Consider the following 24,571-nt stretch of genomic DNA (forward strand, 5'->3'; position numbering starts at 1 on the left):
TTGACACTTTTGCACTTCGAACGATCTTCATGCCGAAGGTGACTGTGTGACGGACGCCAGCACCTTGATCATTTTCCCCGCTATCTTCCACCGAGAGTTTTGCTACTGTTTCAAAGTATATCGATTGAGAGGACTCAACGAACCTGGCACGGGGACATGGCCGTCCGTCTTTGTTCGTTACCGCCACATGCAATCGCCTTATTGATGCGATTTTCCCGCGGCAAGTCTTGACTGAGCGAAAGGCAGAGGGTCAGTCACAGGTTGTACCACGTGTAGTGGATACCAAGGAGCACGTTCTCCTGCCGGACCCAAACCAAAAATTGCACCTTCAACATGAGACGAGAATCTTTTTTGCAGTGAACGAGGGCCACAGGGGCCAAACTGTTCTGCGAGGTTGGATGCGTTTTCGACACTTAGTTCAACCGTACGCTTTTTACGATAGCACGATGTGCTCGGCCTCTATTGCTATACACCAGCTCTCTTGGTCTACATGATAAACCAGAGGAGTTGGGACATTGGTGACGCGGGAGCTGGCCTCTTTGAACGGCGGTAAGACCATGCCGGAAGAAATGAGAGTCACTTTTGCATCGATCAGTGGTGACATGCGCCGAATCACTTTCTTTGGCGGCCCAGATATTCTACTTACATCCGCCATTCATGGAACATTCCATAGGCTTGAAATTGAGCGCCACTCGCCCCGAAAGCATTCCAGGTCAATTCGAAGTTAGGGACTGGATATCCATCAGCACTCGAAGCTCCGCCTGGCGGAGGCAATGCTTGCAACTACGAATAGGCAACTAAGGAGGATCAGGGGAGGTTCTTTCGCTGTGGCAAGTTTCATGTAGGGGCAGACATTCACGATCACGTTGTTCATCTGTGGGGGACGGCGCTGAAAGAATATGACACCTTGAAGTTGAGTGATTGCAACGCACTCGGCAACCAGAAGAGGTGCTCAAACCAGAGTGGATATGTTTCATGGGCTACGTTGATCGTGCACATGTAGGCTCAACAACCAAAGGCATGCGCGCAATTCCATCGTGCATATTGTGAGAAAGCAGAGGCAGAAGCTGGAGCTGAATGTGGCGACGATAGCGTAGACAACGCTGCCGCCCTGCGAACAATGGAAACAATGTTAACAAGAAACCATTCTGACAGCATGAAGCCGTCCACGTATCAATCATCAGATGTTTGTGTCTTGAGACTTCATGCCTTTCTGTTGCCATGGATCGTTGCGCTGTGGCTGGCCTCCGCTTACATGTCGCCACCGCATCTTCCCCGTGATTCCGATGGCAAATCCGGGGAAATTCGCAGGTTTGTGTTCCGTCCCACGCCACCGAAAACTTCAATACTGGTCCCAATCCAACCAAACCGAACGGGTTCTAGTTAGTTCTGGTTCATTGGCTCTTGGTTCTGCACTCCGCACACACACCTTCACCGTCATTACTGTAGCTTAATGATATATTCATGAAATCCCAACGTTGGAGGGGGCAGCACCGGCACATTGGCTGCAGTAGCGCACAATGCCACCAAAGAAACGCAAGCTCCCCGCACGCAAAGCCGCTGTGCGCCAGGCGGGCGCGGGCGCTTCGCCAGCTGCGCTAGAGGCGCATGACCGTGACGAGCCAGGCGCTGTTCCTAGCAAGCGGCAGCGAATGAATGGCCGTGGTGATGGAGAAGAAGTCTGTCAGCACACAGGTATGGCAGGCGTGAACGGCACTACCACTGCTGCTCCTGCTGCTAATGCGCCCAGATTACCAGCTGAACCAGTTCCAGGCGAGGCGGACGACGCCAAGTGCCTCGCACTAACGAAACAGCGAGCGCGCGATCGCCTGCGGCTCTGTCACTCTTGCCTTCGTTTGGGACAGCAGCGAGGCGCGCTGGTGAACATGCTCAAGGCTCTGTCGCAAGGCGAAAGCAATAGCGCGTTGCTCCTTGGGCCACCAGGCTCGGGGAAAACAGCTGTGTGTACACAAGCTCTTCCCCTCTCTTCTTATGGCCTGGCCACTGGATGCTGACTTCGCTTTCGGCTCTACAGGTGTTCGAAGCTGCTTTGCAAGACGTGCAGCCTGCGCAATTCAACCTGGTAAAGCTCACATCGATATTGCACAATACAGACAAGGTCGCACTGCGTGAGCTCGTGCGGCAGCTCGTAGCGTGCGGAGCGCTGGAGGAGCTCTACGCTTCGCAGATTGACTTTGACGACGACGATGAGCCCGAGGCAGGCCTCGACGAGGAGGGGGAAGAGCTGCAAGAGGACGGTGTGGAAGACATCGATTGCGACGTCGGCTCAGACGGCGACGGGGCCGAGCTGGCGCAGGAGCGCTTGAGCGCAAGACGCAAGAAGGCTAAAGACGAGCAGATCGAAGCGGCTCGCGCCGCGGCGGAGAGCTCGATGCTAGTGAGCAGCGTGCAGAGTGATTGCGATGAATACGAGCTAACGTCTTCTCTTTATGCAGTCATCAATCTCGACCATGACGAGCCACTTACTATCGCTGCTAACGACGCAATCCGAGCAGAAGCGGTCGCAGAAGCAGAAGCCAATTATCGTCGTGCTCGAGAACATGGACGACTTCGCTCTACGGCCCAAGCAGGCACTTCTATATGTCCTGCTGGACGCGGTGCAGAGCAGCTCGTACCGTCCTGGGCTGTTTGTGCTTGCCACTGCTACGAGATTGGTATGTTCCTTCCCGCAGGCAGTCCATGGTGCGAAGGCTGCATCTGCTGAGCCATGCGATGCTTCATTCTCAGGACACTGTGGACCTGTTGGAGAAGCGCGTCAAGTCGCGCTTCTCGCACCGCGTGATCCACTGTCGGCCGTCAGAGACGTTGGAGTGCTGGCAAGAGAAGGCGCTACACCCGCTCTTGGAGACCGAAGAAGGAGTTGATGCGCCTGGCTGGCGTGCATGGGTCGGCACATGGAATGCAGCATGCCGCGCTGCGCTCGAGTCTGCGGGCGTCGCGAGCCTGCTGCAGCATGAGTGGGAGCTGGAGAACCATATTGGTTCTCTCTACCAGGCTTGGGTGAGTGCCAAGCGGAGCAAAGATGGCGGCTGCGGCCCCTCGAGCATTTAGGCTGATGAATGAACACCACGCACCCGGCCGAGCGCTGCAGCTATTGGTCTTGGCCGGGCTGACACCCTCAGAGCCGCTTCCGACTGCGTCAGGCGTGCGCTACGTGCTGCTCGGGCGGCGGGATGACGCGCAGCTGCGCACGCTGCTGGCGCTGACGCATACGGAGATGGCTCTGCTGATCGCTGCAATGCACCTGTCCGTCGCGCGGGACAGGAGGGTGTTCACATTTGAGATGCTGCGGAACGAGGTTCAGCGCGGGTACCTCAAGAGCACGCGGGAGAGGGCAAGGGATGCGGGCCTGTTGGGCGCTGGGGCGCAGCAGCCGCAAAAGCAACAGGCCCACAGGACGGGGCTGCATGATCGCGCTACGTGTTTCAAGGTGTGTGAGCAAGAGGGGTGGCAGGCGCTTCCTGCCGGGCTCCGCTAGCCTCTTGTGACAAATTCGCTCATGACGCTACTTTTTGCGTGGGTTTTCCTCCCCACTTCGTTTCACTCGCTACAGGCCTTCCGGCGGTTGCTGATGCTCGCGTACCTGCTACCAGAGCAGATCAACACGTCGCTGAGCGTGTCTGTGTCGCTGCGCAAGCCGTGGCTCTCGTCGACCACGCTAGCTTCCGCGGGGGCGTCCGCCGCGCCCTCTGGAGGAGGGGGAGCGCCTGCGCTCGAGTTTGTCAAGGTGCGCCTTGGTGTTCCGGCTCCGTTGATCGTGCAGGTTGCACAGGACAGAGAGCGGAAGGAGGCGCTGCCCGAGTCCATGGTTAGATGGTGCCTGCACAAGGCGGATTGAGTGAGCGGTGCGCTGGGTCTGTGCGAGCATGCGATGATCCGTCGAGGTATGTATGTATGTACTCGAACTAGATATCCGCGAACCCTATTATTTGTATACCCATCTGGCGTCCTGTCGTGCAACACCCACTAGACTCTGAGCGTGTTGAAGGGCGGAAAAGCGGGTGAAACGTCGAGCAGTCCGGGGAGCCGCCACTTTCCCGCGTCCAACCAGGGGAGCCGAACCATCGCCGAGCAAGCATCCGCTCGCAGTCGAAACCGTATCACGTAAAATTGGATGGGAATGTCACCACGTTCCACCAGGCGGGCGGAGGGAGAGAGAGCGAGAGAGAGATAGAGTGAAGGCGGGAGGGGGCAACGGCGGCACCAGCGCAGTTAGACCGCTGTCCGCTTACGAGTATGTACATGGACGTGGCACAGCGCTGCTGTTGCGCACTCGGCATTCCACGCGCGCGCGCTTCCTCGGCCGCCTTTGTTCGATGCGATGCGGTGACGACGAGCGGCGACAGCACAGCACAGCACTCGGCCGGTGCATGGAGTTGGACAGCACAGAAGAGCAGAAAGGTGGTGCGTCGCTTGAGCATGGGGTGGTGGCCTGGAGGATTCTCATCAGCGGGGTGGGCGCGTGGCGCAGGGACTCTGTACTCGAGAGGGTGAGATTGCTGATTGATTGGCGATTTGCTGTGTTGCTTGATTGCATGGCTGGCACAGAGTGTAGTGTGGTGTCTGTCTTTACGATAGAAAAGTTGGGCGGCACAGCAGTGTGTTGGTCTCTCCGCCGCCGTGGGTGAAGGCGGGAGGGTATTGCCGTTTTTGCACACACACACAAGTAGCCACCGGCAGCAGCTTGTACATGGAGGAGGTCATCCATCCATAGCTCGCCACTCCCTCTTGCACATACCTCCACCTACACTTACCATCACGCCTCCCAATCCACAGGCACACACGCCACCGTCGGTGACACTTGGCACTCGCGGCGACGAGCAGGCCATTCCACTCTTCCTCCGCAGCATTTGCTTGCACGCACCGCACGGGGTCCGAGCAGAGGACATTGAGCAAGCTTGCCTTTGTCTTTCCCTCTCACTCTCTCCCCTTCTCCCTCTGATTCAAAACAAGACACACGCATTCGCTTGGGCCAACCTCGCAGCAACCGGACCAATCAACGTGCTTGCCTGTCTGTTCTTGACCTCTCTCAAAAGGCATCGTTTTTCACTCTGTCCGGGGCGCCAGCAAGGACGCCGAGTCAAGCTTTTGCGGAAGGGGACGCAAGCAATCGAGGTGCAAGCTGGTGGGCGAGCTAGCTAGCTGGCCAGCTGGCTGGCTTTTCTGCCTTATTTGCTCTGCCCTTGTGGCCATTTTCTTTCTCTCTCACGCACACACCCTTCTGATCCTTTCTGCGTGAGCTCTACCGGGCCACTCGCAAAGCGCACACAAGCTCGCCCAAGATGATGTCCGCACCCGCTCCGTATCCGTCCGTCGCGTCGAACCTGCCGGCGCCGGACGATGCACAGATCGAGTCGCGTATGCCGTCGATCTGCGTCGACTACCTCTCCCACAAATGGACCGACGAGGACGTGTGGAGCAGCTGGAAAGTGATGACCAAACGCAAGAACGAGATCGCAAACGGCGTCCGCTTGGAGAACGCTAGTTGGAGGACCTGGGCCAAGCAGAGGGGCAACCTTAAGACCATCAGTCCCGAGACTCTAAACTGGTGAGTTGGGCAAAAATCGGCATCATGCGGCGAGTCGAGCTCAGAGCATACAGCGTACTCACCATCATCGTCTTCCCCCCTTTTCTGCCCCTTCCCTTCCATGTCCTCGTCAACAGGCTCAAAGACTCGGACGTCACGTGGCTCTACGGCCCGCTGCACGAGCACGCCGAGCCGGTGCCGCCACCCAAGGTTGCCTCAGTCAGCGAGCGCTTCGGGCTCGATGACGGTGGCAGCGCCTGTGCCAGCCTCGCCGCTGGAGGCAAGGACGGCAGCCCGCAGATCACGTCGCCAACGCTCGAGCGCACAGGGCATGCGTTTGGCAGCAGCGGACGCTCGACAGTGGTACCAGTAGCAGGGCTCAACGGCCGGTCCGCCGCCAGCAGCGGTGGCACTGCCGACCCGGGCGCCGAGGTATATCTCGGCACCAAGGGCAGTGCGAGTGTCAGTGCTGCTCTTGCTGTCGCCGACAGTAGCCAGCAGCAGCAACAGTTAATCAACGGCGCTCCCATAGTATTGTCCCCCGGCACGCTCCCGACGCCGGGCTCGACGACGATCTTAAGCAGCCTCGGCACGCCGACAGCCGGCTCCGGCGGCAGCGGCAGTACCGCCGCGGGTTATGCGGCGGGCTACGTAAACAACAGCGGCAAAAAGTCCATCCTCAAGCACCGCACCATCTCTGACATTCTCTCGCACCCCGGCCGCATGGCCAACCCCGGCAGCGGAGACATGATGGCGCTCTACCCGCCGAGCGTCGCGTATGCGTACCACCAGCCGCAGCAGCAGCAAACACAAGCTCAGCAGCGCGCCGCAGTCGAGGTCGCAGTCAAGGAGCGCCAGGCGTGCGACGACGCGATGATCGCGGGCAACCTGAGACATCCGCACCAGGACCCGCTGTGCGGCGCAGGCAGTAGCGCCAATGCCGGCATCCACGAGTCGCGCTCAGACAGCAACCTTGCGCAGATGGTCGGCACCCAGCGCGGTTCCCCGCCCCCTACGCTCGGCGCCAGCGGCGCAAGCACGCCGTCGTCCGACTCGGGCTCGCCCCCGCTAACTGGCTCGTCAGCATCAACAGCAGGCCGCGCGTGCAACTCGGCGCTCGCCAACTTCTCCTTGCGCTTCCTGCCTGTGTCCAATCGGCGCGTCGACGGCACCGACTCGGCCGGCTCGCCGAACGACACTGCATCCTCGTCAGCCGGCGGCTACGGCGCACGCGAGAAGCGGCACATCTCGTTTAACCAGCGCGTCGAGCAGTGCATCGCCATCGACCACGAGCAGTACGCTGCCGCTGCCGCTGCCGCTGCCGCCGCAGCTGCGGCTGCGGCTGCGGCGGCAGCAGACGCGCATCGTTATTCGAGCGGCGCTCAGTTTGATTACGATGATGATGATGACGAGGAGGACGGGGAGGATGAGGATGAAGAAGGAAAAGAAGAGGAGGAGGGAGAAGAGGATAACGACGAGGATCAGCACCGACATGCCGGACTGGTCAACGACGATGAGGATTCGGCACGTCATGGTGCTGCCTCCGGCGCTACTTCTCGCCCCTCGCGTGGTGGCGGTGGCGGAGACGACAGCAGCGACGAGGATGATGAGCTGCTAACGATGAAGTCGTCCCCGCGCACGTCCGGCTCGGATTCCGGCTCAGACTCTTCTGCGCCGTCGTTCGGCGCGATGCGCTCTACTACCAACAGCAGCAACAGCAGCAGGTCATCAGGCGCGACTACGCATGACTCGCACAGCGCGCGCTACTCGTCTACCTCGTCGCACAGCGAAGGCGGTACGAGCAACTCGCGCTCCACTTCGCCGGCCTACTCAATCATCGCCAAGCTCGCGCCGACGCGCCTCAAGACCAGCGAGGCTTACCCTTCACCCAGCCCCGCCGTCGTCGACCCGACCGGCTTCACCACCGGTGCACACACCGACTGGGTCCAGGGCGGCGGCTTCAGCGCCGGCGTGCAGACGTACCCCGATCCAGGCACGTACGGGCCTATCCTACAGCCCGGCGCTGCGGCAGCAGCAGCAGCAGCGGCGGCGGCAGCTGCCAACAGCTCGGGTGGCCATCGATTCTCCTCTTCCGTGTCTGCTGTGGCTGTCACGCAGACTTTGCCAACCACGGTCACGGCCAAAGCGTCGTCCGGCGCCGTAGGCAGCAGCCACTGGGGTGATGCCGACGACGACCTGCAGTCTGCAGGTGACTTTGACTACTTTAGCGGGCCTGACCTCGGAGACGACTACCAGCCTGCACCGGGGCAGAGCATCAGCTCCCGCACTGTTGCTACTGCCAGAGCTGTTGGTATAGGTGCACCTGCGCAGCAGCCGAACTCGGCGTTCGGACCAGCCTCCGCAGCAGAGTACGGCGGCAGCCAGCCGGGCTCATCCTCCTTCTCACCGTCTGGCTCATCCGCCACGCAGTCCGATGGCGACGCTGGTAGCAGCGCGAGCGCCGCCTCCACCTCTCCCGAGCACGTGGGCAACGCTGCTAGCGTTTACAAAGGCTTCGCTACGCGCCGACGGCCACCCGTGCCCGCTGGCGCGGGTGCAGACTTTGATGCGCACCCGGACGATGCGCCGCCGTACACTTCCATCGCATCGGCCAACATGGGCGGCGAGGACGACGTGTACGCACACGCGCCCGGCGCGATTCAGATCATGCGCAATGGCAGCAGCACCAGCACTAGCAGCGGCGCCGGTGCATTCGACGAAAACGCGGTAGAATCGCGCGGGCGGCCCTCGCAGCGTCTCGGCAGCTCCGCGTCGTACGAGCGCATTCAGGATGCCGCGCGGGTGCCGCGCAGCAGGAGTAGCAGCAACAATGGCAGTGCCGCCGGTGGCAGCGGGAGTGCATCGCTGTCGCCAGCCGGCAGCTTTGATGGCTCGCATGGCGCAGCTTGCCGTGGTGCTGCCGGCAAAGGCGCCGAGCGCTCAGGCGCCCCGTCGCCACAGTCGTATCGATCATCGGCTGCCCCGTCAAAAGGGAACGGCAGGCGGTCAGCAGGCGCTGGCGGCCACGGCCCTCCTCCCTCCTCTTCTGCCTACGCCGCCGCCGCTTCACGCCCGAATGTCGACTCTGACTCGGACAACCGCGGGTCGTTCGACATCGCAAGTCCCAACTTCCCCGCCAGCCCCGTTCTCGGTCAGGGCTCTGATTTCGACGCAGCCCTGTACGGGAACAGTAGCGGCAGCTACTGGTCGGACAACAACTCATCTGCTTCTGGCGACAAAGGATTCTCGGCCTCCTCCGCTGCGTCGACAAAGAGCAAGGAGGCTCAAGCGGCCCGACAAAAGTACCAACGCTCCATTGGGCAATCTGCCGGAGCGTCCGCCAGCGAGCTGAGCGTCGATACGGCCAACGTACCCTCGAACAATCCCGCCAGCCCGCAGGAAGTCGGACCGACGCCGCTCAACACACCGACGTTTGCGCTCGCGCGCTCGCGGAGCAGCAGCGGTAGCGCCGGCACGTCTATCTCAGGCGGGCCGAACAGCCCCGTCGTCCCGCGGAAGCCAAACTCGACCGGCGCACTTGTCGCGCCGAGGAGAGAGGACGGTGTGCGCGTGCCGCTCGCAGACGACTATGTGGATGAGGATGAAGGCGGTCTGATTGGACGCGCGGTCGAGATCGTCAACACCGCGCGCGACCTCATCGGTGCGTTGCTTGGCACAGGCGGGGATCGGGCGCGGTCATGGAGGGAGTAGCCTGGTGTGGCGGGACGAGCATGACCATGAACGAGCGTAGATTCAGAAGAGGAGGGATTCCCTCCCACCGGGTACACAGGCACCCTGGCTCACAGTGCTAGAGCAACTTTTGACCAGAAAAGAGAAAGCAAGAACACGATACCGCACCTATATCGCAAAATCTCACCACACCTATACAAGAAAGCATTCGCCTACCATGCCACCCATCTCACTCGAACACTCGTTATCGCCTCTCCCCACGAGTTGCTTGCCGCCAGTCAAGTCCGCTCTCACGAAAACCCACACGACCAACATGCATTCTGCTCCGCCGCAGAGAGTATCATGCGAATGCCGTCGTCCCAAGCATTGCGCCGATCGGCTTTCCCATTCCTGTCATTCATCGCGAAAGGGCCCCCTGCCGCTACTTTTCCACATCGGTGTTCCTCTTTGCGCTGCCCCCTTTTCTCCGCCATCATCACAACGGGTCCGTCTCAGCTCAGCCTGGGTCAGGGCTCGTATATAGACAAGACACTTTCTCGCTGCTCCCTTTTTTCTTCTCCCCTTTGCGCCAACCAAGTACGACAAAGGTACAAGCACTCTACTCTCGCAGCATTCAAAAAGAGCATCCTTGCGTGTACTATTATCCCTGTTCTCTTTTGCGCCGCTGGTCTACTGCCTCCTTTGTGCGAGTATACATATCGTCATGTTGGAAAGGGACCGCAGCTGCTTGCCCAGTTGCAAGGCATCTACTTAGGTCCTTTGTAAATTGCAAATTATAGCCGGCCGCTGCTCCTCGTCTGTTCGTGTCTGCATAATAATGGGATGAGGTCATCCTAGAGGTGATGATGCGTGAGCAGCGCACTCTTCGTCGCTTCGTACGCGACGAATAGTACCGCGTTGGCGGGTACCGCGCGCAGCATGGTGGGCCCGAGGCCCTTGAAGAACGCACGCAGGCCTTCGCGACGGTACGTCTCGCGCACGACGTGGACGATCGAGGAAGTGCTAGCAGACGAGGGTGCGGATGGATCAGCACCGGCGGCTTGGATACGCGTCTTGATCACATCAAGCGGGAACGTGCTGGCCCAGGCGATGCAGCCTGCCAGGGCTCCGCTGACTGCGAGTTCTAGTGAGGTGAGCTGCTGCTGCTGCTGTGGTTGCAGCTGCGCGTCGTTCTCCATCATCGACTGGGTCCAGCCGCCGCTCGCCGCGAGAGCTGCAGCGTCGAAGCCGTATGTCTGATGTTGCTGGTGAAATAAAGCTAGGAAGGAGCGGTTGAGCAGCTCGTACGTGAGAAAGTAAGGGCCGTACCCGAGGTCGCGCAAGGCGGTGATCGCGTAGCCGCGGTAGAATGCGCGGATGCCGTGCAGCCAGTGCCAGCGGGAGGGTGACGGCGAGGGCGAGGGCGACGTCGATAGGAGCGGCAGCCATCGGAACCCTCGCTTGGGCCGTCGCGCGTCCAAAGGCGGTACTAGCGCCGTGGACGATGATGGCGAGGACGAGGCTGCAGCGAAGAGCGTGGTGTTGCCCAGAGAATCGAGCGCATTCCGATGCGAGGATCGTACGCCCTCGTTCCACAGCTGGCGCACGACGTGGAGCGTGCGAATGCCCCACACTCGCGATGAGAGAGTCGTTGGCGGCGCAGCAACTGCAGCCGCAGTGCTGATACCCTTAAAGGAGGAGGAGGCGGCGAGGCGGATACGCGTACGAGAAGGAGGCTGCAGTGGCACTTGTACTTGCTCTTGGATCTTTACGAGGTCAATGGGTGTAGTGATCAGTGCGGAGATCAGCCCAGAGGCACAGCCGGCGATGAAGATCTGCGTAAGGGTCGGCTGCTGCTGTTGTTGTTGATTAGAGAAGAGCTGCTGGTGGTGGTGCTGGGCATGCTCTGCAGCGATCGTGGCCAGGTACACGGAGCCGTCGTGTGAGTAGTACGGGAGCGCGGGTGTTTGCGCGGGCAAATGTGACGCGTGGGGCGATGGAGCAGGCGACGAGGTGAAGAGATGCTGCTGCGACTGGAGCATCTGCAGGCAGAGCGAATACGCGCCGAAGATGGCGGCGTTCATCAGCGCCACACCCAGCTGAGCGATCGAGTGAGCAACCGAAAAAAGCAGGGAAGGAAAGAAGAGGAGGAAAACAGAGCGCATTGCGTGAGACGTGAGAAGAAAGAAAGCAATACCGGGCCTGGCCAGGAGCAGCGGCCACGCGGACGCACCATGGGTCCACACACGCCCTTGTACAGCCCGATGAACTTTTCATCACGCACGATTACGCGGAAGGCCTGTGTCGCCGATGTGTAGTGTGGCTGCTGTGTTTGCTGAGCAGGGGGGAAGCATGGGGAAGAAGAAGAGGAAGGAGAGGATGAAGAGGGCAACGACAACGACAACGACGGCAATGGTGCTGATGCCGAAATGGACAGAAGTGATGCATAGGACTTTCGGGCGCGAGGGTCGGGCGACAGTGCGAGGAGGGGTCCACGCTCCGTTGGCGGCGCAGCGGCCGGGCCGGGCCTCGCTGCCGCTGTGACTGGCGCGGTTGATCCACTCAAACGACGTGCATCGTGAACGTCCGGCTGCGGTGCTTGCGCCTGCAAGCGCGTCTTGATGGTGTCGCTGTAACCAGAAGGCAGCGGTGTGAAGGAGATGAAAGAAGAAATATCAGCTGTTACTCGGAAGGGATTGCACGGCACGGGCTCTTCCCCTCCATGGCCAACTGACAAGGGGTGGCTCGCGAGGAGTGATGCAATGCCGCCGACGGTGCCGGCGAGCAGGTCGACCCAAGCAGACGGAGCCGCAGGGACGTCGGTCATGTCACCCACAAGGGCGAGGCGGGGGCGGTAGGAGCAAGCGGGCGGTGGAAGATATCGGGCTCGGTGTTCTCAGGGTTTGGTTTTCAACGCATTGCAGGCGGGTGAAACGTGATCATGGATGGCAAGTAACAATTTTGTGGTCCGTCGACTCTGTCCGGCAGACCGCGGACACACTCCCGTCCCCGATGCGTGCGTCACCCTCGTTGTGACGCTGGGGGCAACATGACGGCACACCTCCGATGGTGGCCACTTCTGTCGTAACTTCAGCAAGGGACAGCGGAGAGTGAGCCGCGGAGCACGCAGCCGTGTCCAGCTGGGACCAAGACAACAACAAGAAGCATAGCAATGATGCGTGCTTGGGTCTCTGAATCTATTCGGTGCAATCCCCACACCTTTTCCCGGGGAGATGGACAGATCCTCCGTTTGTCAACCCTAAATCCCCCGGAATCTGCGCCAGTTTCCCCTGTCGACTCGCAGGTGTTTCGGCCGACCAAGTCCAACGCAGCCGTTGCTCATTCCCCCCCGCTTGGCTGGTGACGATGGGTGTATATATATGACCAACGACGACGACGACCGCCACCCCGCAGCAGCAGCATGGACCCTCCCCCGTCAAGGAAGCTGCCCTACGCCTCTCGAGAGCGAGCGAGCTGGCTCTGACACTACCGTCCCCTACCCGCGCTGGACGTTCAAAGCTCCAAGCCTGGTCGGTAAGCAGCATGGGCACCTGGCAGCAACCTCGCGCCGAAGGCGCCGGCACCGTCCTGCCGTCGTCGTCGACACTGCAGCAGCAGGAGCCCAGCAGGCCCGGCCGAAGAACGTGGGGCCGGATGCTGCTCTTCGTCCTCGCGTTCATCCTTGCCTTCCGCGACGTCGCTTCGCTGACCAAGCACGTCCTCAGCAACTTCCCCAGCATCAGCCTCGGCTTCGGCTTCGCCCACCACCCCTACCCCCGCTCCCCTTCGCCGTCGTCGGGAGCTAGCAAGGACGCAACCACCACTTCCGCGCCGCTGGCCCTGCAGCAGTTCTCTGCCGCGCTCGAGCAGTGCCGCTTTACTGCCGCCCGCGCGGGGCCGCCGCCGGGCCGGACGGCATTCAGCGAGCGCCGCACGCAGAGCGACCGCTTCGCCGCCGCCATGCACAGCGCGCACGCCGGCCCCAAAGGACGCACGCACATCGTCAATGCCACGCTGTGGACCGGCGCTCACGATGGAACCGAGGTGCGTCGTGGTGTCGACATCATCCTCGAGCGCGGCATCATCAAGGACATCGTTCAGAGCGCAGGTGCCGCGCCGCTCGCGCGCGAAGAGCAGGAGGCCGTCTTTGATGCGGCAGGTAGATGGGTCACGCCCGGTCTCGTCGACGTCCATGTTCACAGTGAGTGTTCTTGTTTTCTTCCCTTGCAGCTCTCTCCGTGCCGCCCTGTTCTGACCTGACACTCCTGGTCTTTCTGTCCGCTCGCCTCAGTGGGCGTCGACCAGCTGCCGACGCTGCCGAGCGTGGAAGACACAAACACGCGGCAGACGCCGCTAGCGCCTTTCCTACGCTCGCTCGATGGGCTGAACCAGCATGACCTGTCCTTCAAGCGCACCGTCGCCGGCGGCATCACCACCGGCCTCGTCCTACCCGGCAGCGGCGGCAACATTGGGGGGCAGGCGTTTGTCATCAAGCTGCGTCCCACCCGCGAGCACGGCCCCAGCGAACGCGTCGTAGAGCCCCCCCGCGAGCTCGTACTACCCGGACACGCAAACGAGCAGCTCGCCTTGCTCTCTAGCGACGAGCGTCGCGCGTACGACGCCCACCTGAACGCGACCGGTTTCGCACCCGGCGGCGTCTACGCTTCTTCATCTTCGTCGTCCGTCCCACACGTGCCGTGGCGGCACATAAAGATGGCGTGCGGTGAGAACGCGCGCAGGCTGTATGGGATTAACAGGATGGATGAGCAGTGGGGCTTCCGCCAGCTCTTCGAGCGCGCGAGCAAGCTGCGCGACCAGCAGGATGCCTTCTGCGAACGCGCTCTCGGCTTCCACCATCAGCAGCAGCAGGTCGAAGGTAGGGGCGCCAACTCGGGAGAAGCCTCTATTACGGCCGCTCCTGCTGCTGAGACTGAACGGCGCTTCCCAACCGAGCTGGAGCTCGAGGCGCTCGTCGCGGTCCTGCGCGGACAAGTCAAGGTGAACACGCACTGCTACACATCGACTGACTTTGAGTCGTTCGTGCGCCTCTCCAACGAGTTCAAGTTCCCCGTCGCCGCGTTTCACCACGCGCATGAGGCCTGGCTCGTGCCGGAGCTCATCAAACGCGTCTACCGCCCCGTGCACAACGACTCGTACGCGCCGGAAATGGACCCGCCGCCCGCGGTGGCGATATTCAGCACGAACGGCAACTACAAGATGGAAGCCTACTTTGGCGGGCCGCACTTGGGTGCGCTGCTCAAGCACGCCGGACTGACGCCGCTCTACAAGTCGGACCACCCCGTGACGGACTCGCGGCGGATCCTCAACCAGGCGGCGCAAGGGCACCACTTTGGCCTCGACGCGCCGAGCGCCCTGGCAGGCGTCACATCCGCCGCCGCGCGCGCCATCGGCATGGGCCATCGCCTCGGTATGGTGCAGAACGGCTACGACGCCGACGTCGTCGTCTGGAACACCCACCCGCTCCGCCTCGGCGCCACACCCGTGCAGGTCTGGATCGACGGCCAGGAGCAGCTTGCACACGCGCACGTCCCGTCGCCTGAGCTGCCGCCCGCCGCGTCCGCCCGCCACGGCACGGCTGCGCGCGGGACGGTAGCGCCGCTATCCGCTGCGCCGCCATCGGCGCGCTACGAAGCGGACATTGCGCGCATCGCAGCGTCCAAGCGCGAGATCATGGAGTTCGAGGCGCTGCCCTTCAGCACGCCCGTGCGCAGCGTCAGGGAGGTCCGCTTCAAGAACGTCACCAAGGTCTTCACGCGCGACGGGCGCAGGCGAAGTGGCATCCGCGCGCACTACTTGGGACCCGCCGCAACGGCGGCATGGCACGGAATCGCTGACAATGGTGCCGGCGCCGCCTCGGGTGGCACCGTTGTATTGCGCGATGGGCAGCTGACGATCTGCAGCGAAGGCTTGGGCCCTTTGCACTTACAAGGCTTGCGTGACGAGGAAGCAGAGCTGTACCGTGCGTGCGACAGCACCTCGTTGCGGCCAGAAGAGGAGGTGGACCTGCACGGCGGAGCCATCTTGCCGGGAATTCAGTCGTTCGGCAGCAACCTTGGTCTAACGGATATCGCGTCCGAGCAGGAGACGTCCGACGGCGCCGTCCTCGATCCGTTCGCGGAGAAAGGGTTCGTCGCGAGTAACTACCGCGCGGCGCTGCAGGACTGGCCGATCGCGCGCGCCGTCGACGGCTTGCAGTGGGGCGGGAACGACCTGACACGGGGACACGCCCACGGCGTCGTCAGCTCCATCGTCCCGCCACAGGGCGACGGCTTCCTGCGCGGCGTCTCGACGCAATTCTCCACCGGCGTGCAGACGCGCCTGGAGAAAGGCGCGATCCGACATGAAGAAGTTGCCATGCATGTCGCCCTGACGCATTACGGCGGCCCGCCGTCCATCTCGGAGCAGCTCGTCCTCCTGCGCCAGCTGCTGCAGGACGGCGAAGACGGCAGTGGGCGCAAAGGCGACCGCGACGACGTTTGGTCACGCGTCGTGCGCGGGCACTTGCCGCTGGTCGTGCAAGCGGCCCGGGCATCGCACATCGCATCGCTCATCGCGCTCAAGCAGCGCTTCCCGCACGTGCGCCTCATCATCTCCAACGCGTCCGAGGCGCCGCTAGCAGGGGCCAGGCTGCCGGAGCAGCTCGCCGAGCACAACATTGCCGTACTGCTAAGCCCGCGCACGTGGGGCATCACGTGGGACGAGCGCCGCTCCCTCCCCGGCCCGCCGCTGACGAAGGAGACAACGCTCAGCACACTGCTGAGGGCCGGCGTTAAGGTCGCGTTCCGCATCGAGGAGGGCTGGCAGGCGGCTAATCTTCTGTTCGACGCCACATTTGCCGCCAAGGAGACAGACGGCCTCCTCGATGAGGAGGACGTCGTCAGCTTGCTTTCCAACAGGTGCGTGGCTAGAGGCGCTAGACAAAGACGGCGGGAGAAGATTGTTGCATCGTTGCTGACGTTGTTTGCCCCGCTTTCGCTACCATGCTGACCCCTCCATCTGGACGCACGCAGCCTTGATGAGATCTTCGGGCTCGACCAAGGCTGGCGCAACAGAAACAAACACCAGGACGACTATATCGCGTTCGATGTGAGTGTTCACATTCTGCAGCATGGAACAGCACTGTGTTCGGCGCACGAGGACTGACCTTGCGCGCTCTTGTCTCTCCTGCCGTCTGTTGTCTGGCTCACTCGGCAGGCGGATCCATTCGAATATGGCGCAAGAGTCGTCGCGATCGGCAGCAACGAGACTGTCGAACTGTTTGAATAGACACCTCTGCTGCGCTCGCCACGCCCTGCAACGCAGTGGCATCGTTCATCCCCGCTCCGTGTTCATGTCGCTGCGTGCGCTTCGCAGGACGAGGAGGCGCATGTGCAGTCGGGCTCAATGAAATGCGATGTTATTTTACAATTACAAGTAAGACCACGGGGCAGAGCGTGAGAGTGGTGTGGTGTGGTGTGCTGCGTTGCGTTGCGTTTTCAGAGGCACTTAGTAGTCTTGACGTCCATCGGGCTTTGCGAGGAGGACACAAATCAGGAAGGACGAGCGCTGGCATGGACCAGCTAGCCACAGCATACTCCGCTGGCATGGTACGACTGGTCACTCGCTTTTGCTGCTGCGGCGGTGGCGGCGCAAGCACCGTTTGCACCAAGAGATTCAACTCCGGCGCCGGCGCCGGTGCCGCCGCCATTCGCGAGCAAGTAAGGGTCCTGGTCGGTGCTGGCGAGATCGAAGGCGAGTGCGTCCCACGTGCTGACAAAGTGGCTGAAGAAGCCGCCGAGCACGATACTGAGCAGAATGTATCCGTTAAACGTCATGGCGATGAGCATGACGATGTATGCGCCTGCGAACTGGATCGCGTACAGCAGTGAGCGGACCGCTTGCTGGAAGAGCGTCGGGCGGAAGCGAGATGCGCGTATCGGCGTGGACCAGCATGCTGCCGCGGCGCCGTTTGGCGGTAGACCAGCAGAGAAAGCCCGTTGCTGCAGAGAGTTAGGACATGCCGTCAACCTTCCATTCCACGGTGTAGGCGCCTGAATCGCGACTGCATGGCTCTGGCTCTCGGTGTGGCCGCCGCTGCTGCTCTCCTTGTCGTCCGGTGACGCTGCGCCGTTGTGCGCTCCTGGCATCCCCGCGGACGGCTCGAGGGGGGTGGCGGTGGCGAGAAAGTGGGCGCGAGCGGCAATCTCCTTGCGGACAATGTAGCGGTCCCACTCGCGTCCCCAGCGGCGGACCATCTCGATGAGCACGACGAGGAGAAAGACGCCGATGCAGGTGCCCGCGAACATGGCCTTGTTCTGGATCCTGCAGAGGGTGTTATCCAAATGCGTGTGTCAGCGGAGGGCGACGGAACACGAAGAGGCGCAGCACGCACCGCCAGGATGAGGTGAGCACGCAGACGCCTGTCGTTTCCCAGTTGCCGAGCATGTTTGTCACGCAGCCGGTGCTGCTGCTGCTGCCGGAGGCCATGTCCATACCGCTCATGCTGCTGGATGAGGAACTGCCCATGCTGTCGCCGTGGCGCGCATAAACGAAGCGTGGGGCGGACATGGCGGTGTGAGATGTTTCCTGTGAGTCTGCCAGTGTGCGGGTGCAGGCAAGGCAAGGCCCTCTAGAGACAGGGTGTCGGTGTCGGATCTATATTATATGCGTGCTCCCGGGGGACTGGGGTTTGAGAAAATGATCAGAACGCCAAGCAAAGGCGGAGGGAGAAGGAAAGGTGCGCTCCGCTTTCCGCCCTTTCCTCTCGGAGCGTTTCCCAGTTTCGCGCCGAGATTGACGGCTGTTAGGGTTACTGCAAGGACGCATGTTGTCGCCGCGTCACTCACACTTTCTATTTGGTTGTCACAGTCAACTCTCGCTGCTTGTATATATCCTCCCACCCCCCCTTCGTTCTTGCAGGCCTGGCCAGCTAGCGTTGTCTCACATACAAACCATCCACCTTTTCTACCTCTGGAGCAGCTTATTGCGTAGACTCAGGCTCGACTTTGGCCTCTTGACCCTGATCCGCCGCCGCTTTTCGCCGCAGTGATGAAGGCGGTGCCCGCCCGATCCAACCAAGCCAAGGGAATTGAAAACAAAACAGCATAGTATATTGCATGTAATTACTCCACCGAACAGAGAGGGACCAGACCAGGTTTGCTCCAATTCAGTCTAAATCTACACAACGCCTTTTTATTTGCCGAATTGCTTCAAAGCACTCGCAAGACCGCATGGGCGGGACATGACGTGACACGACTCGTTGGTCACGTGACCACATCTCGACACGTCTCCTCGTCGATCGATCGTCTATCCCAACACTAGGCATAGTACTGGTGAGCAAAGGTGAATGGAGAGAACATCTTATCTGCAACACACCATCTGCAGCCACACTTTCCTCGCCTCACTTTGCCGTTCTCGGAGGCCGCGTTTGCCTCCCTTCATCCACACCCTCGCCTTTTGAAATCATGTTCGAATCACCAGGGAGCACCAGCGCGCGCAACGTCTTTCGCTCGGGCGGCGCTGGCGAGGACAGTGCGGTCGGCAGGAGTAAGAACCTCTTCGCGGCCGACATCAAGGCCAAACACGCTGCGCTCGCGTCCATTGGCCTCGGTGGTGGCAATGGTAGCAGCGGGAAATCTGCTGCCGCTGCTGCTGGCGGGGACCTACACTCCAAATATGGCAACGGCGGCGGTGCAAGTGGAAGCAGCAAGGATCACTTGATTGACCAGCTGCCTGTTGCACCTGGCCACGACCGAATCACAAAAGACTGGCAAGGAGCGGACACTAGTAGGAGCGAGACGGTTCTCTCAGTGTGTTTTATGTGGGACTTGGAACCCGATCTGTCGTAGTGACCAATCCCTGTGGTTCCCTTTTTTGCTCTCAGGACCGCTTCGTCGCTCAACGCTCAGTGAACGGCGCACTGCAGGCCCCACCACAATGGGGTGGAGCCGGAGACTCTCTCGCTTGCCTCTCCCTCCACGATATCTCTCGACAATCATCCTTTGACCACACAAACGCATCATCAGACGAGTCGGCTTTCCACGCCGAAGCCATCCGCGACAGCAAGGTTTTGTCGACGGGGAACATGACAGACCTCGAGGAGCAGCAGGCGATCAGCAATGCCGCTCGCAACGCCGCAGCGCTCGGGCTAGACTTTTCGCAGCAGATCTTGACGTTCGCTCCAAAGGCTCCTGGCTCGTCCAGCACATCGGCGGCGGCGGCAGCGCTGCGTAACAGGCGCCTCATCCCGACCGCTTCGTCCGGCGCAAGCATGCTCGGCCGCAGAAAGATCAGCAACAAGCCTGAGAAGGTGCTCGATGCTGCGGATATCGCCGACGACTTCTACTACAACCTGATCGACTGGAGTGTCAAGAACCAGGTGGCCATTGCGCTCAACCACAGCGCGTACATCTGGGACTGCGAGGAGGCGATCGTGTTTGAGCTCGTGGATCTGTGGCAGGAGCCGGAACGGCTTGGCGGAGGCGACCAGCACATCACGAGCATCAAGTGGCACCCAGACGGGACGTACCTCGTCGTCGGTACCGATAACGGCTACGCGCAGGTATGGGATACCGTCGAGCGCAAGCGCATGCGCACGTTCAAGCCCAGTGCGGAAGGAGGCGCGACAGCCACAACGATCTGCGCGATGGACTGGGCGGACCACTCGACCATCACGCTCGGCTACGGGTCAGGGTTGGTTTCGGATCACGACATCCGCAGCGGCGATAGCTTGATAAGGAACCTCGACGCGCACTCTGAAAAAGCATGCGGTCTTCTCTGGAGGGACGACGGTGGGCTGCTGGCTACCGGCGGCAATGACAACATCGTCAAGGTATATAATCGCCAGAGCACTGAGCCGGTCATCACGCGTTCGGAACACAAGGCAGCCATCAAGGTGAGCGCCCGCGGTAGATGCCCTCTTGTCCGCCTTGCTTGATAACTGACGCTGCATGCTGCCCCTGGCCCCGCTCAGGGTATGTCCTGGTCGCCGTTCAACGCGAACATTCTAGCCACCGGCGGCGGCTCAGCCTGTCGCACAGTGAACATCTGGAACGTTGACACGAACGCGCGCCTCATGTCCTGGGTGACCGAAGCGCAGATCTCCTCGGTGCACTGGTCCTGGTACCACCGCGAACTGCTAACCACGCATGGCTCCGCGGATGGCTCGCCCTCGGGGAGCATCAATCTATGGTCGTACCCGTCCGGCAAGAGTCTGCACCGCATCGACCGCGCGCACGAGGGCCGAATCCTTGGCAGCGTTCTCAGCCCGGACGGGCAGAAGCTCGCGAGCGTCGACACGGGCGCGAACGAGCTGCGCTTCTGGACCGTCTTTGAGGCGAGCGAGGAGCAACAGAGGAGGCACCGCCAGGGCAAAGGCGCCGAGCTGTACAACCCGCTCGAGAAGGACCGCGCGCAGGCGAGGTCGCATGCGCTGCTGCGCTGAGCAGCCCCCGCCCGTCCTGCGCTCCGCCGCCGGGTCGAGCAGCAACAGCAACAGCATATTTGTATGCGCCTTGCTCCTTGTGGAGTGCCGTGCGTGCCTGATGCCCTGATGGTGGCAGGACCCGTCGCTCGTCAGGCCGGGAGAGAATTGAGCATCCACCACGTTTCTTACATCCCCTATTGTAATCATATCAATCATCACAAATGATCTTTCAGAGCACCTGACAATATCTGGTCACAGACACGGGTGGAGATCACAAGAAAGATTGGAGGGAAAAGTGAATCTCCTGTGTCTTCATTCTTCTCTCTTCTGCTTATGAGTTTGGAAATGCTCCAGCAAGCTGTTCTACGTGTCTACCGTCGCAACGCTCTGATACACTCACGTGTCACCGCACAACACACTACCCATCGACTCCACCGCCGTCAGTGTAGTCGCATTCTTCTTATTCACAAACGTGACACTCGACACACTCTTCTCGGTTGCAGGCACAAGGAAGTCTGCAAAGGCTGTCGAACATACCAGCAAGATGCTATTCAGGTGGTCCTGGGTGCTGCTTATGCTGCTAGCAGCCTGCACGGCTCTAGCCTCCAACTGGTCCAAGGAAGATTACGAGGTGTGTAACGAACGACAAACACTGCACTACGGGCTGAGCGCCGAGCCTGATGCATTCTGTTCGTTTCTTCGAATCAGATCTTCGAGCTTCAGGCAGCACTGCAGAAAGGCGAGGGGCAGAATGCCACCTTTTACTCATTGCTAGGGATAGATAGGCGCGCTACCGCCGCTGAGATCAAGAAGGCCTACCGCAAGAAGAGCATGGAGTTGCAGTGAGCGTTTGTTTGTGCACGAATCATGGCGCACCTCACTCACTTTGTGCATGCCTTGTCGACGTTGTCCTCAACAGCCCTGACCGGAACCAAGGTCATCCCGAGGCGCACAAACGCTTCGAACGCCTGGGCCTCGTCAACAAGGTTCTGCGCGATGCCAGACGCGACCGATACGATCATTTCCTGACGAACGGGTTCCCCAAATGGCGCGGGACCGGCTACTTTTACGAGCGCTACCGCCCGGGGCTCGGCAGTGTATTGCTCTTCATCGTGCTAGCGTCCGCCGGCGTGCAACGGCTGATCATGGGGATCAACTACCGCCGCGACGCCGGGCGCATGGAGAACCTCTGCCGCAGCGCCAAACTCGCCGCGTACGGGCCCGGCTCCGAAGCGCCCGCTGTCAAAAAGTCCACTTCCACGAGTGTGGGTGGCGGCAGTGCAGGCCGCACACTTGCCGGCGAGCGTAAGGTGCGCGTACCTCTACAAGGCTTCGCCGACCTGCCACCTCGGCCGGACGCCAATGCGCCCGCAGCAGATTGGGAGGCGCACGAGCGAACGCTGAAGAAAGCCATCGCTTCGCAGCTCTCGTCCGGCTCGCACGCCGGACGCTTGGTCGATATCTTTGTCTCAAGCCACGGCGATGGCACTAAGGACGGCAGCGGCGCCATTTCCATCGAAGCTGTCGATCCCGGTAGCGGAGACAGGCTCAGCCTGAACGTCGAGGATGCGCTACCTCAGCCGAGCTTTTTCGCGACGTGGCCTTTCGCGCTGATTCGCTCGTTCCTCGGTGGCGCGAGTGGTGCCAAAAACACAGGTGCATCTAGTGACGGGCACCCAGGCAACGAAGCGGAAGGGTATGATGTCGGGTCTGGAGCAACGGCCTCCTCTGTAGTGACGAACGGTGCTGCAGGCACTGCATCAAAGCGGAAGAAGCGCAAGTAGTCTGACCACACCACGACACGGTTTATATCACGGTTTCGGCGATGTCTTGCTCTAAAAGTACAAATGCTTGCTGTTCTGCTTCCTCATCCCCTCTCTCAAGGTCATCGCACGCCTTGCCCGCGTCCCACCAACCCGCTGGTGGCCTTGGCTGGACCGCTTTATGCGAGCAGATGAGGCTTACGTTGGTGCATCCAAGTCTCCACGCTCCTCCAAAAGAACGCGACAATCTGCCTGTCGGTGTGCCTCTGCGTCCTGCCAATGAGGAGCTCCTTGACGTTCCAGTTCTTAACGTTCTCATTAGGCTGGTCGTTGTTGAAGCGCACGTACATACCGAGTACGTTCTTGAACAGGTCCGTCGGTTCGGTGTGCTTATACTTGTTGAACTGCCACGTCTGACCGGTGGTGAAAACGACGATCACGCGGTTCCATGCGGCGTTCGCATCGAATGAGCCGCTGAGCTTCTGAATGCCATCTTGGCTGTCGACGACGAGGAAACGGATCTGCTTGCAACTGCCCCGCGATGCGCCTGATGCGTCACCGCCGCCGCTGGAGGGAGCATGCGACCCTAGTCGATGGTCGATCGTAACGATCGGTTCTGCAATTCCACCAGCATCCTTGCGCGCCTGGTCCGGAGCGATAAAGATGCCTTGCTCGAGGAATGCCTTGACGTTGAACATGTTGATCATCGCTGTTGGACTGTTGCTGAGCATAATGATCGGATGCTGCGCCCTTTGCTTGCGAACCAATCCGCTTCCCATTGGCCCTACGCCGGAAGAAGTCGCGCCTTTGACGCCGGAGACGAGCGGCGCGCGAGATGACGAGGAACCATTAGTGACGATCCGCTTCATGATCTCGAGACGAGACTTGATTTTCTCGCGGAAAGACGAGAAGTCAACCGTATGCGCCCACGGCTTGGTCCCACGCATGGAATCGTTGCGCGTCCGTAGGATCACTTCGGTGTCTCTGCGAAGGCGCTTAACGAACTCGGCATCTGCCTTGTTCGGAACGTACACACGCTTGGTACTCGGATGCGCAGTTCCCGCTCCTGCTATGCCAGTATATTTGCGCTTGTGCTCCGGTGGAGGAGAGCCTGGCGGCGTTGTGGACCCTGCTACCGCTGTGGCTGCTGTCGGTACGGCTGTCGCGGTGGGCACCTTGACTGCCGCCTGAGCCTGCACCACTGCCAGGCTTACAGCCCCTTCCCAGGCGTCCCGCTTCCCAAGCAGAAATTCGAGAATCGGCGGTCGCTCCACTAGGGCCAATCTTGCGGCACCGCTAGCAGTGCAGAGCCTGACATAGCTCGCAGATGGCTCATCTTTGGTTTGGATGGCAAAGATAAGTGCATCGAGCGGGAGGAAGGACGATGGATCTGCGCTCGGGGTTGGTGTCTGGCCTGTCACGTCTGACGGCGCAGCGAGGGTGGCCTTGTTCGTCGCTATCCGTGTGACAGTGTCTTTCGGGAAGAAGAGCGGAGAAGGAGCGGCCGGCGCCGCGATCTGTACAGACGCTGCTTCAGAGACGCTGCACACAGGCTCGTTGGACGAGGAGAGCAACTTCACGTTGGTCAGGTCGCCTGTCGGCGCGACCGCGGCACGCAAGGCTTCCAGCGCATCCATCCTGGCCAGCCGATTCCAGGCTGCGCCGCGCTGCGCTACCCACACTAGGATGCACTTTGCAGTCTTTTTCGCGGCGGAACCTGCAGCTCAGGTTCCGAGATTAGCGTTGGCGCGAGTCTATCGCACTTGCCGAAGAAGGGAGATAGATGGTGTTGGTTGAACTGGAAGATTGGTGCGCTAGTCAGCAGTGGGTCCGTCTATTGGAGCCACGCACGAGGCCCTTTGATGGATGAGCTCGATCGCCAGCGATTTGCGAACGTTGCCGTCCCTCTGCCAAAAGTAAAAGTAGCGCGGTTGGTAAATGTCCTGACTGCAAAATATTCGGGTAGCCAAAGCGGTAGCTTTGGTATTCAGGTGGGGCCTTTTGCATCCAAGACCTGGGGTGGATTAGGGACTGTCTGTTCAGCAACGTTCTCATTCACTCGCCGTGGCGGAATGCGGAAATAGCGCAGCCATCATCATCATCATGTGAGAAATTCTTCGCATCTTCGTGGGCCATCTTGTTATTCATCCTTTTAGTTGCTTGCCT

The 24,571-nt window shown here is 60.8% G+C and overlaps 9 protein-coding genes across 9 annotated transcripts; 6 read left to right on the forward strand and 3 right to left on the reverse strand.

Annotated features, from left to right (window-relative positions):
- The first annotated feature begins 1,474 nt into the window (after positions 1-1,474).
- Positions 1,475-3,953, forward strand: K437DRAFT_257386 (uncharacterized protein). Its single transcript, XM_013386976.1, has 6 exons — positions 1,475-1,961; positions 2,036-2,398; positions 2,457-2,675; positions 2,749-3,021; positions 3,113-3,451; positions 3,575-3,953. Exons 1-6 carry the CDS (start codon positions 1,521-1,523, stop codon positions 3,857-3,859), a joined length of 1,920 nt encoding a protein of 639 aa, XP_013242430.1. The 5' UTR covers positions 1,475-1,520; the 3' UTR covers positions 3,860-3,953.
- Positions 3,954-5,016: 1,063 nt separating this feature from the next.
- On the forward strand, positions 5,017-9,420 carry K437DRAFT_146972 (uncharacterized protein). Its single transcript, XM_013386977.1, has 2 exons — positions 5,017-5,569; positions 5,686-9,420. Exons 1-2 carry the CDS (start codon positions 5,304-5,306, stop codon positions 9,257-9,259), a joined length of 3,840 nt encoding a protein of 1,279 aa, XP_013242431.1. The 5' UTR covers positions 5,017-5,303; the 3' UTR covers positions 9,260-9,420.
- Positions 9,420-10,037, forward strand: K437DRAFT_147022 (uncharacterized protein). The gene has a single exon (XM_013386978.1). The coding sequence runs from the start codon at positions 9,581-9,583 to the stop codon at positions 10,001-10,003; it is 423 nt and encodes a 140-aa protein (XP_013242432.1). The 5' UTR covers positions 9,420-9,580; the 3' UTR covers positions 10,004-10,037.
- K437DRAFT_257390 (mitochondrial carrier) lies at positions 9,636-12,319 on the reverse strand. Its single transcript, XM_013386979.1, has 3 exons — positions 11,953-12,319; positions 11,451-11,847; positions 9,636-11,316 (listed from the first exon to the last, which is right to left on the reverse strand). The coding sequence occupies exons 1-3, from the start codon at positions 12,042-12,044 to the stop codon at positions 10,072-10,074; spliced, it is 1,734 nt and encodes a 577-aa protein (XP_013242433.1). The 5' UTR covers positions 12,045-12,319; the 3' UTR covers positions 9,636-10,071.
- A 245-nt stretch (positions 12,320-12,564) lies between these two features.
- Positions 12,565-16,565, forward strand: K437DRAFT_147093 (uncharacterized protein). Its single transcript, XM_013386980.1, has 3 exons — positions 12,565-13,418; positions 13,509-16,324; positions 16,433-16,565. Exons 1-2 carry the CDS (start codon positions 12,761-12,763, stop codon positions 16,223-16,225), a joined length of 3,375 nt encoding a protein of 1,124 aa, XP_013242434.1. The 5' UTR covers positions 12,565-12,760; the 3' UTR covers positions 16,226-16,324; positions 16,433-16,565.
- Positions 16,566-16,612: 47 nt separating this feature from the next.
- On the reverse strand, positions 16,613-18,009 carry K437DRAFT_257391 (Ctr-domain-containing protein). Its single transcript, XM_013386981.1, has 2 exons — positions 17,610-18,009; positions 16,613-17,539 (listed from the first exon to the last, which is right to left on the reverse strand). Exons 1-2 carry the CDS (start codon positions 17,783-17,785, stop codon positions 16,798-16,800), a joined length of 918 nt encoding a protein of 305 aa, XP_013242435.1. The 5' UTR covers positions 17,786-18,009; the 3' UTR covers positions 16,613-16,797.
- A 1,292-nt stretch (positions 18,010-19,301) lies between these two features.
- On the forward strand, positions 19,302-20,660 carry K437DRAFT_225479 (WD40 repeat-like protein; the record flags this gene model as incomplete). The annotated part of the gene is made up of 2 exons (XM_013386982.1): positions 19,302-20,111; positions 20,190-20,660. The coding sequence occupies 2 exons, from the start codon at positions 19,302-19,304 to the stop codon at positions 20,658-20,660; spliced, it is 1,281 nt and encodes a 426-aa protein (XP_013242436.1).
- Positions 20,661-21,120: 460 nt separating this feature from the next.
- K437DRAFT_257394 (DnaJ-domain-containing protein) lies at positions 21,121-22,476 on the forward strand. The gene is made up of 3 exons (XM_013386983.1): positions 21,121-21,273; positions 21,351-21,484; positions 21,562-22,476. Exons 1-3 carry the CDS (start codon positions 21,187-21,189, stop codon positions 22,424-22,426), a joined length of 1,086 nt encoding a protein of 361 aa, XP_013242437.1. The 5' UTR covers positions 21,121-21,186; the 3' UTR covers positions 22,427-22,476.
- Positions 22,447-24,346, reverse strand: K437DRAFT_257396 (CDC73-domain-containing protein). Its single transcript, XM_013386984.1, has one exon. It carries the CDS (start codon positions 24,040-24,042, stop codon positions 22,585-22,587), a length of 1,458 nt encoding a protein of 485 aa, XP_013242438.1. The 5' UTR covers positions 24,043-24,346; the 3' UTR covers positions 22,447-22,584.
- Positions 24,347-24,571: the final 225 nt, after the last annotated feature.

This window comes from Tilletiaria anomala, assembly GCF_000711695.1.
Source record: "Tilletiaria anomala UBC 951 chromosome Unknown K437scaffold_59, whole genome shotgun sequence".
NCBI lineage: Eukaryota > Fungi > Basidiomycota > Exobasidiomycetes > Georgefischeriales > Tilletiariaceae > Tilletiaria > Tilletiaria anomala.